The 21,392-nt window shown below is 47.1% G+C and overlaps 1 protein-coding gene across 1 annotated transcript in view; it reads right to left on the bottom strand.

Moving 5' to 3' along the window:
• The window catches only part of LOC144115901 (protein obstructor-E-like), a 51,162-nt gene that overhangs the window by 14,823 nt on the left and 14,947 nt on the right, over positions 1 to 21,392 (bottom strand). Inside the window, exons 2-3 of the mRNA XM_077650534.1 lie at positions 4,525 to 4,740; positions 2,057 to 2,242 (exon numbers count right to left, since the gene is read on the bottom strand). Coding sequence (XP_077506660.1) covers positions 2,057 to 2,242; positions 4,525 to 4,740 — 402 coding nt within the window. The remainder of the gene's footprint in view (positions 1 to 2,056; positions 2,243 to 4,524; positions 4,741 to 21,392) is intronic.

The raw sequence follows: 21,392 nt of genomic DNA, 5'->3' as shown, positions 1-21,392 counted from the left end.
CGAGTGTAATTAATTTCCTTAAGCCGAAAATCAGCTAATTCGCGGTTCGCATACCACATTAATAACATATTGGTTCACACTGCAAATACTTAGGCGTTGACTTCGCACCAAATCGCTCATGAGTTCACCCCGTAACCATCATTTCTGCTTATGATTCAAGGTCATTAGGCTTCCTGGTCACAATTTAGAAAGTACTACATCTAACATGCGGGCTACGTGTAACCTCAGGTTGAGAAGGCTTCAGTCATTTAGTCTTTCTCCAGTCATTTAGTCTCTGCATTACAAATACTTAATGGACATGTTAGAAGCAATCCCATTAGGGTCAGTCGTTTGATTTATGCAAGTATAGTTAGCAACCAAGCAGAACCCAAACGTAGGTGAAACTTTCACTCTCACCGTTATTTATCAGCCGTGACGTTGTCCATTTCTACCTTTTTCAAAAACGCATTCATACTTTTTTCGTCGCACTTATCCCACCTACAGGGCCCTCCTTGTTTATCACATAGATTGTATAGAAACTCCAGCTAGTTCCGGTATTTATGACGGTACTCATGACTAATTTTTCTTCAATTCCACATGCTTTACGCCTGTGCAACTATCTTCTGTACTACACCGTCTCGCAGCGCCACCATGAAACATTCCGTGGTCATCTAGTCAAAAATTTTGCTGATAACTCCTTGGCGGTCAATTCTGTGTCCATGATTCATGTATGTTTTATTTTAGTTGTCATCTGCTCTGCGGCTGTTTGCTGGTTAGATTTTTGCCATCCTAAGATATGCTTGCACTTTCTATGCCGGTTATTTTTACCTCTCTTTAGGTTACTTATTTTACTTGTTGTGTTGCATGATGTATAGTTTTTTTACATGGCTTTCGTATCGTATTTCCTAATTTATTATCTGAATCTGCTGATCTCTCCTGCTTCCGCACATTGCTTCGTTCTCTAAACAGCCATTTATATCTGTATTCCGCCCTCTCACACGAAGTCTTCCTGCTGTCCTATAGCGTATTTGTAAATTAATAAATAAAGAAGATTCGACCAAGTATCTTAATCTAGCAAGTGCAACAAAAAATCAGGGCCGTTGGTATCTATTCGTCCAGGCATTCGTCCTGTGAATAAATTCAGGAGCGGAAAGATGGTAGAATGGCGGTTTTCAGCGTACGCATTAAAAGAATAACTAAAAACTGGCTGACATTCTTTTTAGGTATTTGCGAAATGGCTTACATAAGGCAGTCTGACAACGGTTTCCTGACCCTTCGCGCTGTAACGAGAAAGGCTTTCTGTGCTGCCGGGAGATTCAACCGAGTTGGCTCTTGTATGCAGGGCTCCGAATTGTCAGGAAACTGCAGGGCTCTGAGCTGTCAGGCCTGAAAGCCTGACAGCTCTTGATATTGTTATCCGAAAACAGCCTTTCTAATGCGTGTCCGTATTATTATTCTTGTCGCCACAGGCATGCGGCTACAATATCTGAAATTGCAAATGGTCTTCTGAACAAATCCACCTGCTTATGAGGACTCGGTATTGGAAGGTAAATATCAAGATTCGAAATGCCAGACATTCTGCCAACCCCACTAGTCACCAGCTCCGTGTGTGAACATCTTTGTGTTCACTTACTGACCAATAAGAACCTGCCACTTGTTGTCAAGTGGTGCATGTATGGGTGGCTGGCAGTTTGTCCTATTGTGGGAGGAAAAAAGGCGGAGAGCCATGGTCAGCAAAACTGCTCGCTTCAAAGAAGAGCGAAAATTTGGATTGCTTAGTTCACACCTCCATTGCTTCATTTTACTGGCCTTAGTTTTTCGCACAAACTGTTATTGTAGTAGGCTGCAAATAAATGCGCTTTCAGTGGATAAAGTGCAGCTTTTAGACCAGAATACTTTCCAGGCATGCGGTTGAGAGAACTGAAAGTATAGGGCGCATGTTTAATGAAGACACTATTTACAAAAATCGCACACGAAAACATATTAATTGACTGCAGAGCATTCTGCGGCATGAGTCCTGTTATGGGTACCATATTGTTAAGCGAGGTTAATTTGAGAAGAGAACAAAGAAAAAAACCTTCGGAATCGCAGCCATCCACCAAGTCCGGCCAGTTGCAGGAGTGGGTGACGTCGTCATAGGCAAGTCCTGGCTCGCAGTTGGTCAGGTTGGCCAGGCCAAACTCGCACTTGAAGTACTGCAGGCAGCTGCCGCTCGGGAAGATGCCAAACTGCCACGGGCAGTCAGGAGAAGGAATCGGACCCGCTGCGGAGTGGTTAGCGGCCAGGTTAGAACTTTCAGCGATAAATCGTACCCGCAAGAGCCTCCTGTAGTGTGCTCAAGTTAGGGGCATTTACATTCCCTTCTCATCTTAAGTACTCTAATGCACTGACTTCTACAAAGTCTCTCGTTTTCAGCAGCATACTGGTTAAAAGTGCGCGCTCATTGCATTGCCTACATGGGAGGCCCGCTGTTGCCTATACAGGGTCTCAGCTGCAATGTAGAGGCTTAGGGCAGCTGTAGGCGGATGCTACCAGGATAATCACGCTTGAGGACAGTCTCTGAACTGCTGAGGTTGTTGTACAGCACACCTGCAGTCTTAATATTCTAGAGCTTCAGCAACTTCACATCGCTTTGCTTTCAATATTTATTTCTTCAGTAGATTCGTTTAATTCTTTCTTCTGAATTCTGTCACCAACAATAATAGATGGGCACATGTTGAGGGGAAAAATTCAAGCACAGTGCGCAAAAGGTTCATCTCGTCGACCGAACGTTTGCCTCTTGTTATTGTACTGATGAAGTAAACTTTTTTTAAACATTTTTTTATCCTCGTTCAGTTCCACTGCGAAGCTCCTAATGGCATGGCTGTCCATGACTCTTTCGAGGCCTTCACAAGATTCCTCCATGTTTTTCTTGCTCCTACTTGCGGACCTGGCCAGAAAAAAAAATGTTTGATTATCTGTCCTCCTATTGGGCGACTAGTCTTCTTGCAAAATCTGATCCAATCGCTTGTTTTCTTTATTTACTAATGTAACTTATTTTATTGAATGATCCCAAACCCGCTTAGTCTTCCTTTGTCTAACCGAAAGCGTCCATGTGCTGTTCTATCCTTAACTCCAACGTTTTTAACACGGATTCCATCAAAAAACGCAATGAAAACTCTAACCTTTGAAAAATTGTAATCGCATTGCGACCGCACTACTTCTTGTTACAACCAACACGCGGATGCATCGGGATGCAAACGCGCGCCGGCTCTATTTCTGGGTACGCAGCGAAGCCAGGTTTTGCACGGCGCCGACAAGCTTGCATGAAATGTACAGGTTTTGGTTACACTCAAGGAACCAATTTCATCTGAGCATCTTCTGAGCATCTTCTTCACCTGTAAAGAAATTCCGGCAATCTCGTAGTGTTTGCAAGGCATTACTGATGTCAATAATTTCTAGATAAAACACACTAAATTGTAGAAGAATGCGCCATTGTTAGCGGCTTGAGTAAGAAAGAATTACCATCAAGAAAAGTAAAGCAGGAGATTTTCTTTCAGTTGTCAAAGTAAAATTTGCGAATGTCGCGCCACCGACTGCAGTGGCATTAAAGGGGAAGTGTGTTACGGCGGAAAGACCGTGACAGTGGCCTGCGTTGAACATCCCTACGGTACGGTTGTTTCCAATTTGCAGTAACAGAACCCAAGAAAAGTATCAAGTAGTTGTGTCAAAATTTAGCGTGCCCGCGTCCCATATGACGTGGTAAGCAGGCACGCATCGGGTGATGAGGAGAGCGAGGGCAATGGACAGAGTCATGTAGTTGGCGCTATTCGGCATGATTTCCTGTCTTCGCTTACAGATAGATGGCTGTTTGCTTGATTGTTATCTTGTTTTTTTTCGCTTTCCTGCATGGCTGTTCTCTTGTTATTGTTTATTTTTTTCTTTTTAAGAAGGCTGTTACTCAGGTCAGTGTTCATATTTAGTAAAAAAATTATTTTTACGAAGGTGAGTGTGTATGTCAGCAAGTCAGTCTTTTATTTCGGTTATTACATACACGCTGGCGATGGCGAGAAAAAAGCCGTGAATTATACACTGCTTGACGGGCCTGATCATCCCTACAAGTCAGCAGTCGGCACAAGGAATAAACAACCGCTGGACCAAAACGAGTACTGATATATGTGCACTTATACAAAACAGTGTTGACAGAAACGGGTGTACGTCTCGTAATCGGCAGCAATAAGTAATTAATAATTGTGAAATTATAACACAGAGTGGCACAGTACATGCAAGCACTTGACGTCACTGCCGCATAAGATTGTTGGATAAAGCTCTTCCGGATGGCAGATAAAGATATAATATTTACTTGCTCACGGAACGAGGTATTCAAGAACTTCGGCAGGATATAGTTTAACATAGAAAACTCATGGTTAGTTCTGCACTGCCTGGCGATATATTTCCCAGTACCACTCATGTGTTACTGCATGTAATGGTTTCCTGGAACGAATAAATCTGCACAGGGAGCGTTTTCCGGCAAACCGATCGTTACTCAAGGCGACTGCTGCTTACGTTTCTCGATCCTGTCGCCGCAGTCAACGCGCCAGTTGTAGTTGCAGAAGTCGTAGATGCCTCCGTTGGGATCGAAGAGGAGCCCGTTGGGGCAGACCTCCTCGGTCACGGTGCCGTTCTCGCAGCGCGTGTAGCGGTCGCAGGCCGTTGGGTGCGGCCAAGCCAGCAGGCCCGGGTCCGGGCAGTGTCGCGGACCCACGATCAGAGGCTGAGCTCCTGCGGAACCACAAGGACATTAATCACTGCAGGAAGGCATCAACTCGGGCTAATTAGTGTTTATGGTGTAAATTTAAACCAGTCAGAGCAGGGCCAAGGATACACACAGCCGCTAAGCAGGAGCGTTCTTCTTTGTCTTCGTCACTGCCCTGCACGTTGCGAGTTAGTGGCATCGCTACAACAATGACTGCTAAAATCCCACCCACTTTGTGTGTGCTCGAGCTCATCCCAGCGAGCGTCGCATAAACGCATGCTCTTTATTATCTGCTTTGCATAGATTTACGTGGGGCTGGAAAACGCCCCCAAGACTTTAGCTGCCCGACCATTGCGTTGAAGAAAGCATTTGTGGAGAAGAGGCTGTCACAACACGTCGTAGGGTACCTACCAGGTGTTTCGAGGAAGCCCACAGCTAGTTGAAAAAAAAACAGACTTATTCAGGTAACGTTACGGCTTTTGCGGCACGGTAAAACCAGTTTAGACACAAAAGAGCCGTTAAATCAGTGGCTATTAAGCTGGTGAACTAATTTCTAATACTTAACTTTTTAACTATTAGAATTATGAGCCTCGTTTCAATAAGTTATTTGTAGCTGACACTTAGCAATAGGTATATCAGTTTTCAGAATTTTGAAAACGCCATTACCAACGATGCTGCGGATGAAGAATTCTATCCATTTCCCACGCAATTAAAAAATCGCGCGCTTGAGCTAAACACTCAGGCGACCTCGATCAAATCGCGTCACTCTGCGGCGCACGTTCCACGTGACTTTCTGTGTTCCGCCCGTGCTGAGGGGCTCACCGCTGCTCGCCGAATCATGGCAGGGAAGAAACTCGCAGATAATAATCGTGTCAACTCTGCAAGCAGTTGATATATTTTTAAACGTATAATCCGCAGATAGATCAAGAGGTTCATAGTTTTGATATTCCAGGCTTTTGAGCACCAATTATTAATTCTACAAAGAATTAAAAAAACGTATGTGCATGGCTTCTGGTTTATGGTGGTTTAACGTCCCAAAACGACTAATACCCGTGTTACACGGGCGTTTTCAACGGCAGTTCAGTTGACTCTCAGTTAAACTGAACGGCAGTTAGCGGTGTTACACGGCAGTGCTAACTGCCGTTCAAATCTCAACGGCAGTTGAGTTCGACTGATATCGGGGATCTCAGTTGAACGGCCAACATACAAGATGGCGACCTACGGACTGAAAAACTTGCCCTCTTACTGGATTGTCTTAAATCAGTGTGCTTCGCACCCACAAATTTCTTCCGCAAAGCAAAAAATGCACAAAAAGAATTGTACTATAGTAAAGAATATACACACTACGATCATTTACAACAAGAAAAAAATGCAGACGCTGCCTTTTTCTTATTTACACTTTGCTCTAGACGCGAGGTCATGTGGTTAGAGTGCTAACTGAACTGAACGCGAAGTGCTCGTGTAACAGCTGGCGATTCCAGTTGAGTTCAACGGCAGTTGAAATCCTCAACTGGCGATTAACTGAACTGCCGTTGAAAACGCCCGTGTAACACAGGTATAAGGCTATGAGAGACGCCGTAGTGAAGGGCTCCGGAAATAAATTTCGACCAGCTAGGGTTCTTTAACGTGCACTGACATCGCACAGTACACGGGCCTCTAGAATTTCGCCTCCATCGAAATTCGACCGCCGCGGCCGGGATCGAACGCGCGTCTTTCTGGCCAGCAGCCGAGCGCCGTAACCACTCAGCCACCGCGGGAATCTGAATATAACAAACCAACTAGCCCAACTTTCTGCTCTCCTAACTGAATATAACAAGTTTATTCTATAATAATGACAAATCTTTGCTAGCTTTATCTTCATATTTGTGAAATTAGTAAGATTCTGTATTAATTGCGACAGATAACAGACGTCTGCCCTCGCGAAAATCATAGTGGCCCATAAGCACTGGCATGTTGGACTTTCTATGCATGCCGAATACACTCCTAATTCTCAATAGTATCCCCATCTAGTTTCCCCATGGTCGTCAGTAGTAGCGAAAACTGGCTGTTTTATTGATTCCAAAGAATAAGGATACAACTACACGCCATTATACGGAGTGTATCATATTTCCGATAAATAACGCGCCATATCGGGCTATACAATCTTATATAGAACAGACGCTTATAATAGGCAGATACAGACAAGATTCTTCCTGGTGAGCCTTCAGTCTTAGAACACGCGTGAATAAGTTTGCGAGACAGCTCAGTGAAGCTTGCACACACAGCGAAGACAGTATAAAAATGTGTAGGTTTATGCTGTGGGCACTACATAAAAAGAAACTGCTCGGAGCGAAGTTTGATAAACTTGACACAGTGGCCTCAGCTTATTTTTCAGTGTCACGGCATGTTGCAGACACTTAGCCAAGCGGAGAGAGGGAAGGGGGAGGGTCTGACGCTTGCGGCCACCCTCAAAACCATTCTGGCAGTGCTGGCGGTCAGCACCACCGGCACCTAGCCCCCCCCCCCCCCCCCCCCCCCCCATTTATATAGTGCGTTTTCGCTGCACTTCCTCCTGTGAGAAACATTAAGTGTACAGCGCGTCTTCCTACTTGTCGCCGGTTTCAGAGCGCAGTTTGTAAGCACCGTTGCCTGGCTGGAGCGTCGGTGGTGGCGATGGCGGCGGCGTAACCGGCAGATGAAACGTGGAGGAAGGGGGAAGGAGCGAAGAGTGCGCGAGGTGGAGAGTGTTCAGTAGTAGTGGTGGTTTGAATGTACAGGCGGTATTAGCCTTACAGTGGGCTGTCGGCAGTTGTTCCGCCTGAGTCACTGATTTATGTCATTGCGTCTCTACCACTGTTCCATAAGGTCAGTCCACAGGCGTAGCCAGGGGGGGGGGGGGAGGGGGTGTTTAGGCATTAGTACACCCTCGAAAATTTTCAGAGCGCTGCATTACCGCCTCACACACTCCCCTCTTTTCGGACTTTTTTTTTCGCCCACGCTATTTAGAAACCGCATCGATCTATTAAAATGTAAAAAAAGAAAATAGCAAGAGTGTCGGTTTGATGACAAAAATGGTTCCTGTTCTGTACACCAGATGACGCCACTAAGCCGACATTATCGTTGCGTCGCCGTTACATCGCGCTGAACTAAAACTGCGGATGTAAGAGTGTAAATTCTCGCAAAACGCTTGAATTTAGCGTAAACAAGCGTTGGGACGTAGGTAGCTAGCAACATTCCTTCGCAGTGGCTGAATCTGTTGTAGAGCAGAAGCTTTTGTGTTCTATACAATATGTGAATATATTGCAAACAGCCGCGGTTTTTCGTACGAGTTTTTTTTTTGTGAGAAAAATGTTCTAAACGAATCAAGCCCACGGAGTCCTGTGCGCACTCGAATTTTTATCTAGATATTACAATCAACGAAGTAACTCAGCCTTCGGCTTTACAAGCTGAAAAATCAATTAGATATTGTTTGGGGGTGGCTTTTTTCTTTTTACCGGCGGCGTATAATACCCCCTGAAAAATACTTCTGGCTATGCCACTGCCAGTGTCCTCTAAATACTTCAATAGTTATCGTGACACTAATCGTCACTCAGTTCGGTTCGAGAGCCCTCAGGGTACACGACGCGTGAGACGTCGCCAAGAGAGCATTAAGTCTCCTCAGGTTTTACAGGAGCGTCTCACGCTCGGCACAAAAACTCTGGCACGCTAAGAAATAGTTCACACCAGCCACAGCATCACAGTGTACACACATATGCGAGGTGATGCTTTGAATCTTGCGCAACCGTGCTGGCGTGTTGGGAAAGTGCGTGCGCAGTCGATACAAGAGAGTAGCACTGTCGCGCGACAAGCCTCGTGTAACCAATGGAGCTGCAAAGGTAGTCGAAGTGCAGAAAAGTGCTGCACCAATAGCTGACTAGCGAAGTTCTCATTCGTTGGCACAGCCACTGAATATAGATACGTCCACGGATAAGAGACAGGCACCTGGTTGGAATTAGATATTTGCAGTCGGCCATTAGTAGTAGCTATTTTAGTTTTCAGAATTTCGGACACGCGACTATTCTCCTCGCTGCGGATCAACAAATTTCTGCAATTTCACGAGCAACTCGAAAATCGCGCTCACGGTGACGCCCACCCGGGCACGCAACTTTGTGGCGCTTTGAAGGTCACGTGGCAGGTGCGTCACGGAGTGCCATTTACTGGTGACGTATAGGTGGGCATCGCCGGGAGCGCCACACTTGTTCCGCCTTCCTTGAGAGCACACGGTCCATACCTATCGTGCACACGGAGGGGGCTAGCGCTTGCTCATCCGGCTGTAAGCATTACACTCGGTTCGTTTAAACGTGGTGCAGGAGCCCATACCGCCTTAGGGGATTTGAGGAAAGGAAATGGCGCAGTGCCTGTCTCACTTCTAGGTGGACACCGCAATCGCGCCGTGAGGGAAGGGAAGAAGGCGGGAGTGAAAGATGGAAAGAAAGAATGGTGCCGTAGTGGAAGAGTCCGGAATAATTCTGAGCACCTGGATCTTTATCGTACACTGACATCGCGCAGCACTCGGGTGTTTTTTTCTGCGTTTCGCCTCCATCGAAACGCTGCCGCCGCGGCCTGGCTCGAACCCGGGTACTCGGCTCAGTAGGCGACCGCCCTGTCCACTGAGCCAGCAGGGCAGGTTCGTCTCAGGCCCGCATTCCATGTTGCGTCCCTTTTTGATCCATTCTTTGGCCGTTACGTCGGACGCGGATCTGGCGGCTCTTACGCAGCGGAAAGTGCCGAAGAAACCGGACCGTGACGTCACATCGATATCGTAGGCTCCTGTAGCGGATGCTGAAGGGGACAGCGTGGCCAACATGGTGGCGGAGTCTAAAGCGGGGCTACAGTGGCTAGTCCCCGTACAGCCGGATCGTTCGCTTCGGGGTGGGCCCATCGGTTTTAATGCGTTTTTCGGTACGTCAACCGGGTGTAGACGGCGCACAGGTCGTTGCGCTTCCACTTCCTGTTATCTTGCATACAGCAAAATGGATGGGTTTTCTTACGGTTGTCGAAAGCCGCGGTGCGTTAGCTGTGCACTTTCCGCTCGAGTTAGCTTAGATTGCAGCCTCACAGACTCTTCGTTGAAACCAATGTCCTGTGCGTGTTTAAATACTTCGCCAGTGGCAGTTTCCAGGCGATTATGGGAATGCGCGCGATTCATGGCATGCCGAGCCTCGGAAAACTTTGTCTGCTCTGTCTAGCAATGGGCACAAGTCCCAAGAAACATGATGAGAAGTTTTACAGATTATGTTTTTTTTTGTTTATTTACTACAGAAAAGAAATGCTTCACAGCGGTGTCTCATGGTTCGTCCATTGCTTACGTAAAAGGCGTGGCAAACATGACTGCCATCGGTTCTGAGATCCGACCACAGCCGAAACACACGTTTAACGATATTGCAAACGGTAAGTGTTGCTCTTTGACGTCTGGAGGTCGTCGCCGCGTCTTGCTGATTCAGTATGGAAGTGTGTCCGTAATTTTTTCAGCGAGTGAGCTGACGCCAGATTTTCCGCCTTGTTTCTTTGTCATCCTAGACTAAATGTGAAACGCTGTGCAGTGCCGACAAAATAGCTTTATTACTATAAGCAATCGGCGGTTGCACCAGCCGCCGTAAGTCGCTGAAAAGCTATACGCAGTTGTTTAAATTCCTTTTCTTTTTCAATAGACGTCGACTCTTTTAAAGTGGACAAAACGTGCGTCAAATATTCCTTGTATTTATTTAGCCCCACAGGGGGAATGTAGCACGTTTACGACTGATTTCTCCCTTGGCTGCGTTCCGTTTATGTGCAAAGAGTCAGCCTTGAAACGCCTTGACTCACAGCTTCTAAAGTGATGCAACTTGCTACATAGGCCTAGGTTCCCTCGGGAGCCCGGAAAGAAATATGACCCACCTGTCACAATGGCTCAGCGGCTTACCCCCGAAATTAATATGTACTCTACCTTGGGGGTTTCCTAATTACATTGGAGTGGCTATCGTGATCGTATGCTGAGCAGCAGGTCGCCGAATTCAATCCCCGCTGCCACGGCCGCATTTCGTTGCATACCAAATGAAAACGACACACGTGTGCTGTGCAGTGTCAGTGTACGATAAAGAAACCTAGCTCGTATAACGTAATCCGGGGCATTCCACCGCAGCACTTTTTATCTCGCCATCTTTACTCCCTCTCATTGATGTCTTCTCTCACAGCGGGATTCCCGTATCGGCAGTCACTACGACACTTTTCTAAGCCCAGACTCCTGCCATCCAGAAACATCTATATTAACGCGTCAAAGGTGCCGTGTCGCAGAAGAACCGGCGTCAGTGTGGTCAGGCGAGATGGCCGAGTATTTGCGCCTAACCGATCGTTTCGTGACGTCACAATCACATGACCTCGCGCGGGTAATTCAAACAAACCATGCGATCACACTCCTGCTCCTCGTGTATACCTGCATATGCTCCGTCAGCGCGTGTAACCGGCATGGTGAAGGATATAAATTGATGCTAGCGTGCTTGCATTGGTCGAAAACCTCTGAAGGCCGTTTATGTATGCAGGGAAAAGTCATTGCGGTGAAAAGTACATTAGGGGAATTAGGTAGGGTTCGAACCTACGACCCTTCGATTTCGAGACGGGCACGCTACCCATAAACCGCTGTTCTTTTTTCCTTTTGTCGCTTTAAGTGGGATAGAGGTCTACCTAGTGAATGCGTTTTGGTCTTTGGCTTGCCGTGGTGTCTTAAGGACATCTACTGATGCGTGCCTAGTTATTTGTGACAATGCTAATTAGTGATAGGTAATTCGAAAAAAATACTTCTATTTCTGAGATGGTTCATTGTACTTGGACGGTTAGATATATGTGTATGTGTGATACATCCATGTGTAAGGTGCGATTCGGGCATAACTAATAGGGGAAGCAGAGGGAGGTATAAACCCGCCGCGAGGCTGCCAGGTGTGCTGTCACGTGGGCATGCGATACTACTTTGACATCAGGTCTCGTCTGCCTGTTGGAAAGTGTCCGTTCGTCGCGGATTCCACCGAATGGCGCTGCGATCCCATTCGTCTGTTGAGGCGGGCCAATTAGCGCTTGTGGCCGATAGCAGCGGGAAAATTAGCGGCTGCGTGAAATATTTTGAATTCTACTCGTAAAACTGACTCAGGTCTGTAATGGCTAGTATCATCAGCTACGACACGCAAAATTTACCATCTGGCAAAATGCCTATTGCTTAGGAGATTTGCTATCGACTGATTAAAAATAGCGCAAAATTCATCCCGAGAAACGTTGGAGGATAGGCGGTCAAATATGACCAGGCCCAATTGCTTTACGTGTGCCGATGTTCTCAAACAGGCTATGAATACAGCCGACACGACGTTTACCTCGTCGCTTAGTAACGCCATCGCTCACAAACGTTGCTACATTGCGGTCACGTTTTGGAAAATTTACGCAATCAAAAGAAATTCTTCAGATACGTTGCTGTACCTTAGACATTTGAGACTACATGACCGTTAATGTTTAATTCATTTATTTTTAATTCTTCATAACCGTAGCCCCTTGTAGACTAAATAAGGTAATGGTCTGGGCTGGTTGGAAAGCTATGTTCAACATAAAAGGCGGAGAAAGACAAGGAAGGCTGAAGACGAGGGACAAGCGCTTGTTTGTCATTTTCACTCGTCCACGTCTTCCTGCGTGCTTTCTGTCGAACCCTAATAAAACACGTTTAACTTTGATTTATTTGTTTAGCCTGGAGAAGTAATCGTCTTTAGTGTTTTTTATATCCAGTTTGTGTTCACAGCTTTTTTTTATGGGGAAACTGCATTTCAGTTCGGCAGCGGTCTTTAGGGAAGGAAGGAAGAACGCTAAACTGCGTGCTAAATTTTTGCAGATTGCTCAACGGTGCACTGATTGTCGTCGGCGGAAGCTTCACATCGGGAGGGACGATCCCAGCTCACGGAAAGTGTCCCCGGCTATCATCTCGGTGCCTTCGCAAATTGTGGCCGGTGACAGATGTAAAAGAGGACTGCATCGCAGCGTTGGGCTCAGTTCGGCAGCGGTGCTTCGGAAGGAAGGAAGGACGCTAAACTGCGTGCTAAATTTTTGCAGATTGCTCAACGGTGCACTGATTGTCGTAGATGGAAGCTTCACATCGGGAGGGACGATCCCAGCTAACGGACAGTGTGCCCGGCTATCGTCTCGGTGCCTGCGCTGATTGTGGCCGGTGACAGATGTGAAAGAGGACTGCATCGCAGCGTTAGGCTCAGTTCGGCAGCGGTGCTTCGGAAGGAAGGAAAGACGCTAAACTGCGTGCTTAATTTTTGCAGATTGCTCAACGGTGCACTGATTGTCGTAGATGGAAGCTTCACATCGGGAGGGACGATCCCAGCTAACGGACAGTGTGCCCGGCTATCGTCTCGGTGCCTGCGCGGATTGTGGCCGGTGACAGATGTGAAAGAGGACTGCATCGCAGCGTTAGGCTCAGTTCGGCAGCGGTGCTTCGGAAGGAAGGAAAGACGCTAAACTGCGTGCTTAATTTTTGCAGATTGCTCAACGGTGCACTGATTGTCGTAGATGGAAGCTTCACATCGGGAGGGACGATCCCAGCTAACGGACAGTGTGCCCGGCTATCGTCTCGGTGCCTGCGCGGATTGTGGCCGGTGACAGATGTGAAAGAGGACTGCATCGCAGCGTTAGGCTCAGTTCGGCAGCGGTGCTTCGGAAGGAAGGAAAGACGCTAAACTGCGTGCTTAATTTTTGCAGATTGCTCAACGGTGCACTGATTGTCGTAGATGGAAGCTTCACATCGGGAGGGACGATCCCAGCTAACGGACAGTGTGCCCGGCTATCGTCTCGGTGCCTGCGCGGATTGTGGCCGGTGACAGATGTGAAAGAGGACTGCATCGCAGCGTTAGGCTCAGTTCGGCAGCGGTGCTTCGGAAGGAAGGAAAGACGCTAAACTGCGTGCTTAATTTTTGCAGATTGCTCAACGGTGCACTGATTGTCGTAGATGGAAGCTTCACATCGGGAGGGACGATCCCAGCTAACGGACAGTGTGCCCGGCTATCGTCTCGGTGCCTGCGCGGATTGTGGCCGGTGACAGATGTGAAAGAGGACTGCATCGCAGCGTTAGGCTCAGTTCGGCAGCGGTGCTTCGGAAGGAAGGAAAGGCGCTAAACTGCGTGCTTAATTTTTGCAGATTGCTCAACGGTGCACTGATTGTCGTAGATGGAAGCTTCACATCGGGAGGGACGATCCCAGCTAACGGACAGTGTGCCCGGCTATCGTCTCGGTGCCTGCGCGGATTGTGGCCGGTGACAGATGTGAAAGAGGACTGCATCGCAGCGTTAGGCTCAGTTCGGCAGCGGTGCTTCGGAAGGAAGGAAAGACGCTAAACTGCGTGCTTAATTTTTGCAGATTGCTCAACGGTGCACTGATTGTCGTAGATGGAAGCTTCACATCGGGAGGGACGATCCCAGCTAACGGACAGTGTGCCCGGCTATCGTCTCGGTGCCTGCGCGGATTGTGGCCGGTGACAGATGTGAAAGAGGACTGCATCGAGCGTTAGGCTCAGTTCGGCAGCGGTGCTTCGGAAGGAAGGAAAGACGCTAAACTGCGTGCTAAATTTTTGCAGATTGCTCAACGGTGCACTGATTGTCGTAGATGGAAGCTTCACATCGGGAGGGACGATCCCAGCTAACGGACAGTGTGCCCGGCTATCGTCTCGGTGCCTGCGCGGATTGTGGCCGGTGACAGATGTGAAAGAGGACTGCATCGCAGCGTTAGGCTCAGTTCGGCAGCGGTGCTTCGGAAGGAAGGAAAGACGCTAAACTGCGTGCTTAATTTTTGCAGATTGCTCAACGGTGCACTGATTGTCGTAGATGGAAGCTTCACATCGGGAGGGACGATCCCAGCTAACGGACAGTGTGCCCGGCTATCGTCTCGGTGCCTGCGCGGATTGTGGCCGGTGACAGATGTGAAAGAGGACTGCATCGCAGCGTTAGGCTCAGTTCGGCAGCGGTGCTTCGGAAGGAAGGAAAGACGCTAAACTGCGTGCTTAATTTTTGCAGATTGCTCAACGGTGCACTGATTGTCGTAGATGGAAGCTTCACATCGGGAGGGACGATCCCAGCTAACGGACAGTGTGCCCGGCTATCGTCTCGGTGCCTGCGCGGATTGTGGCCGGTGACAGATGTGAAAGAGGACTGCATCGCAGCGTTAGGCTCAGTTCGGCAGCGGTGCTTCGGAAGGAAGGAAAGACGCTAAACTGCGTGCTTAATTTTTGCAGATTGCTCAACGGTGCACTGATTGTCGTAGATGGAAGCTTCACATCGGGAGGGACGATCCCAGCTAACGGACAGTGTGCCCGGCTATCGTCTCGGTGCCTGCGCGGATTGTGGCCGGTGACAGATGTGAAAGAGGACTGCATCGCAGCGTTAGGCTCAGTTCGGCAGCGGTGCTTCGGAAGGAAGGAAAGACGCTAAACTGCGTGCTTAATTTTTGCAGATTGCTCAACGGTGCACTGATTGTCGTAGATGGAAGCTTCACATCGGGAGGGACGATCCCAGCTCACGGACAGTGTGCCCGGATTTCGTCTCGGTGCCTTCGGAAATTGTGGCCGGTGACAGATGTGAAAGAGGATTGCATCGCATCGTTGGACTTAGTTCGGCAGCGGAGCTTCGGAAGGAAGGAAGGACGCTAAACTGCGTGCATAATTTTTGCAGATTGTGGCCGGTGACATATGTAAAAGAGGACTGAATCGCAGCGTTGGGCTGAATTCGGCAGCGGTGCTTCGGAAGGAAGGAAGGAAGGAAGGACGCTAAACTGCGTGCCTAATTTTTGCAGATTCCTCATCGGAGCACTGATTGTCGTCGACGGAAGCTTCACATCGGGAGGGACGATCCCAGCTCACGGACAGTGTGCCCGGCTATCGTCTCGGTGCCTGCAGGGATTGTGGCCAGTGACATATGTAAAAGAGGAGCAGAATTTCAATAGGTCGTTCATTTCTTCGAGGATGGTTCACAAACCCTTCCTCTAGTGTCGTTCGGCTTGGAAGGTGAACAGGAGGCGAGCTTGTAGATGATGACAGCAGAGCATATATTTACAACATACATACACAGAGTTAAACTGGAAAAAGCAGAACTGAATTTACAAAAGAACAAACTTTGCGCTACTTTACTCATCTACCCGGCAGGTTAGAGACTAAGTAGCATCACGTTACATGCTAAGCATGGAGCCCCAGCTCAGGCTGGACTCGACTGTATCCGTTTACATGCGCTTTTAAGCACTTGGTATTAGCATTGGCTCGTGCATTGCTCCGGTCATTTCGGATATCTACATGCCAAGGGGAAACCGGGCCTTGAAATCAAGATTGGCACGGTTTGAATTACTAAAGGCATTTCGTTTTGTTGATGATTTCCTGCTTCGCTTCCCTTTTGCGATTGCGAGCCGATTGTCAGTAAGCAGCATATGAGGTTTTCCGTGAGGTTTTCGCCCGGCTGGAATTCACGTTCGAGCTGCCCCGGAACACTGTGATTAGATTCTTGGACAGAGATAAAAGAAGGTGGCAAGCACACGTGTTGGACGTACCTGACGAAAACGGGAAAAAGCTTCTTAAGTTATCATTACGCGCACTCTAAGTTGGTGAAAAGGAGTTTAGCAAGTAACAGTTTGGCTCAGTGTCTTAAGAAATCGTGTTCTCATCAGGTAGAGCGTAGCATCAAGAGGCAAGTTGATAGGCTAAGGATGAGTGGGTACCTTGACGCGGTAATAACATCTGTGGCTGAAAAGAACCTGCAAAAGCTTCTGGGTAGCAAAAGACCGCAAAAAAAGCACATAAAGCAGGGTGCTGATGTGGTTGTCATTCCTTATGCACATAATGTTTCGCACGGCTTAAAGAAAGTAGCAAACAGATATGATGTTCCCCTGGTGTTTACCGTATCCCGAAAATTAGTGAGCATTTGTTATGAAATGAATAAATCGAGGAAAGAAGTAGCTAACACATGTGGCATCGCACACCAAGAAAAATTTGTAGAATGTGCCACCGGTAGAGTCTAAGAAATTCCCTTGTCATGCGGCATGAGCTACATAGGTCAATCAGGCAGCTGTCTAAACACCATGTTGAAAGAGCACAGTAATAACTTAGGAAAAATAACGAATCCTGGAAACCTTGACCCCCACTGCGCAAGTCACAAATGTTCACCTTACTTTGAACAGACTACAATTTTAGCTCTGGCAAAGGTCAAGAAAGAAAGAGAAATAAAAGATGCCTTTGAGATATGGGAGGCCGCTGAAGACGAGTGTGTAAGCACACCCTCGGCGTTGTTATCAAGTGAGGAGTTACATCTAATCAAGAAACGATAAACCGTGCGACACGGCCATTGACAATGATTTGATTGTTTCAGCATGTGCATGAAATGTATTTATGTACCCTCGTACCAGAATAAATCTCAGTTAGTGGACGCTTCTCCTGTGTCTCCCGTTCCAGTTGTCGTTTTTGTTAGTGTGTAGCGCGTTATTCACACCAACTAGCCCACATTGCTGCCTTGCTTACCTATCTTGCGTATCGCAAATCTAAGCGATATCGAACGCATGACGGCGAAGTCTCGGTTGTCCAGTGGAAACGGGGACGGGCCAGAAAGCTGCAGAAAGAAATAGCTGCACGTGTGGCATTATCGGCTTGTTATTTTTTGTGCTTCTCAAGAGCTGCTTATGATACGGGCCATGAACGGAACGAAGTGTGACTATGAGTACTTTAATCAGTATTTCTGAGACAACAAATGTACACGTGAATCGCTTTCTCTATTTGTACTGAAATTTAGCAGTCTAAGGAATAAGGGCGAACAGCTCGAAGCTTTTTTTGATGACCTTGCTCTCAAATTTGATATTATATGTTTTACGAAGACCTGGTTTGCTAATAATTTTGATGTACATACTTTTGACGGTTATAGCCATTTTGGTTTGTTTAGATATGACAAGAAAGGTGGTGCTGTTTCTATATATGTTAGGATTGGGTTGCAATGCACTGTGCTACAGGAATATTCAAAACTTAATTGTGATTATGAAACAATCCCTTTAAGATGTAACGATGCAGTTGTGGTACTTGTCTACAGACCTCCAGAAGGAAAAATACCCTGTTTAATTGAATATTTATACACAATTTTAATGGACTTATCTGAAACTGATGAAAATGCTATTGTTGGAGACATCAATATTGATTTACAAGTGTCCAGAGAGAGAGAGAGATAAAACATTTATTTCATTGAAGTGTTCTACGAGTCAGGTAGGCGGACTCCTCAGTTCAGGGCTCCGGTGGCTTGGGCGGATGCCTGGACCAGTCTGATGATGCGACACTGGTCCTCCAGACCATTGCTGGTCAAGGCTGCCGCCCACTGCTCGTATGATGTGTGTAATGTTTTTAGATGAGGTGGTTTCTGGGGACAATTCCAAGAAATGTGAAACAGCGTAGGCTTATCGCCACACCATGGACAGAAGGGGCGGTATTTGGAAGGGTGAATGAAGCTGTACAAGTACAGGTTAGGGAAGGTATTCGTTTGTATTCGCCTCCAAAATGTGGCTACCTCTGTGGTGAGTTTAATATGGGGAGGGGGATATATTCTACGATCTAATCTAAGCATCTCCAGCCGTTCCCCATAGTTTGATTTTAGAGGGGTGAGGTACGGGCAAGGATCCGCTCGGTTTGTTAGCTCACGAGCTAGATCGTTTGCCGCCTCGTTGCCTTCAAGACCTGAATGGCCCGGAGTCCAAGTAATGTTATGGGGGCGTTGAAGTGTAGGTGAGAGGCCCGACGGTATGAGTAGAGCCGCTGTCATTTTTGGGACTCTCCCTGCAATGTAATATTGACAGGCTCGGTTCGAGTCAGTTATTATGTGAGCTGATTTGTCCGCCAGATCACAATGTCTTATGGCAAGGGCGATGGCGGAGGCTTCCGCCGCGGCAGGATCCTCAGCCCGGAGTGAAACACTCGTCAGTAGTTGAAAATTGTTGTCAAGGGCGACTGCAACAAAGATGCTCGGTTCAGTGTACGCCGCCACGTCTACATAGACTGCTTTGTGATCGGACTCTAGACGCCGGCGTAGATGAGTGACCCTAGCCTCCCGTCTGCCTTTGTGGATTTCTGGATGCATATGTTCTGGGAGCGGAGCCACCGAGATCTGTCTTCTTATGTTTGCAGGTAGGGAAGTGTGTCGCCAGAGCTCTTGTAGATCTCGTGGTATACCAATGCGCTGAAGAATGGCTCTTCCGGTGGTGGTCTGTTGGATTCGGGCTCTCTGCGATGCTAAGACCGCATCTATGATCTCCTCAAAGCTGTTGTGGACTCCAAGCTTGATTAGACGTTCGGTCGAGATGCTTGGAGGAAGGCCGAGAGCTGTTTTGTACGCGCTGCGAATGACAGTGTCGGCCTGCTTAAGTTCTCCGTTTGTGAGATGATGATACGGAAGGCCGTATGCTATTCTGCAGATCACCAAGGACTGTACAAGACGAAGAGTGTCTTCCTCGCGCATGCCTTTCTTGTGGCGTGTTATACGACGAATCATACGTGTAATTTGGTGGGTGGTTGTTTTGAGAGTTTCTATGGTATGTCCAGCACGTAGGTTACTTTGAATCCAAAGCCCGAGAATTCTAATGACCGAGACCTCTCGAATCGGTTGGCCTTCTACATAGAGCTCTATTGGTCCAAGGGTTTTGTAATTTTGACCGTGCACCCTGATTACTTCTGAGTTCTCCGGTGCACAGCGAAGGCCACTACTAGCGGCAAATGTTTCGACAATTGATGCCGCTTCCTGTAGGGATTGTTCCTTCTGTGCAAGGGATCCCTTAGTCGTCCAGATAGTTATATCGTCTGCATACAGTGTAAATCCTGTATCGGGTAATTCCTGCAGCCGACGAGCCAATCCTGTCATGGCAATATTGAATAAGAGGGGAGAGATGATTGATCCCTGCGGAGTGCCCTTGTTTGGCATTGGTATGGTATCTGATCTGGTATTTCCAATTCCAATTGTTGCAGTGCGGTCCGTGAGGAAAGCTCTAATGTAGTTAAAGATCTTCTGTCCACATCCCAGGGAGTTCAGTTCGCGGAGGATAGACATTGTCAAAAGCTCCCTTAAGGTCAAGCGCCAGGATCAGATGCTCGCTTCCTCTTGGGATGCCTGTAAGAACTTCCTCCTTAAGCAAGAGAAAGGCGTCCTGGGTTGAGAGACCGTGCTTGAAGCCAATCATGGACATTGGAAAGAGATTCCTGTCCTCAATGAAATTCACGAGGCGGTTTTGGATAACTCGCTCATAGAGCTTCCCGAGACAGGATGTAAAGGAGATCGGTCTTAATGTTTCAAGGGTGGGCCGCTTTCCGGCCTTAAGAATTGTGATAATCTCTGCGTGTCGCCACTCGTTTGGGACTCGTCCTTCCTCCCACAGGTCATTAAGGTAGTCGGTCATTTGCTCAATATGTTTTGAGCTAAGGTTTCTTATCATTGCGTTGGTCACTTTCTCTGAGCATTGCTGGACACTTGTTTATGCGGCAGCCGCCAAACAAGTGTCCAGCAATGCTCAGAGTGACTTTTTATCAATGATGATTTGTCATGGCTTCAGAAATACTATTGCTTGTCCCACGCGAATAACTGACACTTCTGAAACTATGATTGATATCTGCTTTGCAAATTACGGGAAAGGCAACACCGCCTCCGGTGCACTTGTGCCTGGAATCAGTGACCATCTGCCTTTGTTCTGTATATTAGGAGGTCGTGTCACAAGATAGCTGACTGCAGAAGCGCATACAGCCAGGAAAATTAATCAAAGCACGCTATCCACTTTTAGAACCCTTACTCTTGAGACAGAATGCTCTGGCGTGTTTTGTGAAAGTGAAGCTCGGAAAAGCTTTCCCACCTTTTATGGTAAAATTAGGGACCTATATGATAAAGTTTTTCCAATATGCTATTGGAAGAAATCTAAAAAAGCACGAAAGCCGTGGATGAACGCGGATATTTATCAGAAAATAAGACAAAGAAACAAGCTGTTTGAGGATTACCTTAACATAAAGGACCAATCAAAATTCAAGGAATTTAAAAAATTCCACAATAAAGTTAATGTTTAGATCAAGAAAGCTAAACATGCCTATCAGAACAGCAAATTTGAAAATACTGACCAGCCACATAAGCTCTTGAAGGTTTTTAATGAACTTTCAAATGTTCGAATTATGGATACTGCTCCCTCTGACATAAACTTAGGTGGCGAAATAACATCACGGCTGGAGCTCCGTGAAAAGTGTAATGAACATTTTCTCGCAGGTGGTAATAGGCAATCAAATGATGGATTGCTACCTGACCGAGCAAATACATGAACACACATGTCGAACATTCAATATTTTTAGCACCTTCTGATGAGGATGAAATTAAGGAGATTATTGAGTCATTAAAAAGGTCCGGTGCAGCTGGCCCTGATGATATTAGAGCCTTGCCAATAAAAGCAGGAGCTGATGTTCTTGCAGCACCGTTGTCGCATATTTGTAATTGTATTCTGAGTGATGGCTGTTTCCTTGAAGTTCTAAATGTTGCAGGAGTGACGGTAACACATAAAGGAGGAGGAGCGGAAGACCTTAACAACTATAGGCCAATATATATATTAAGTGTTTTTTTCGAAAGCTGCGAACGTTTCATCTACAGGAGGCTTTCCACAGTTCTAAACAGCCTAA

Source organism: Amblyomma americanum, chromosome 1 (genome assembly GCF_052857255.1).
Source record: "Amblyomma americanum isolate KBUSLIRL-KWMA chromosome 1, ASM5285725v1, whole genome shotgun sequence".
Lineage (NCBI taxonomy): Eukaryota > Metazoa > Arthropoda > Arachnida > Ixodida > Ixodidae > Amblyomma > Amblyomma americanum.
The sequence above is the reverse complement of the archived record's forward strand: the minus strand, read 5'-3'. Positions and strand labels throughout refer to the sequence as shown.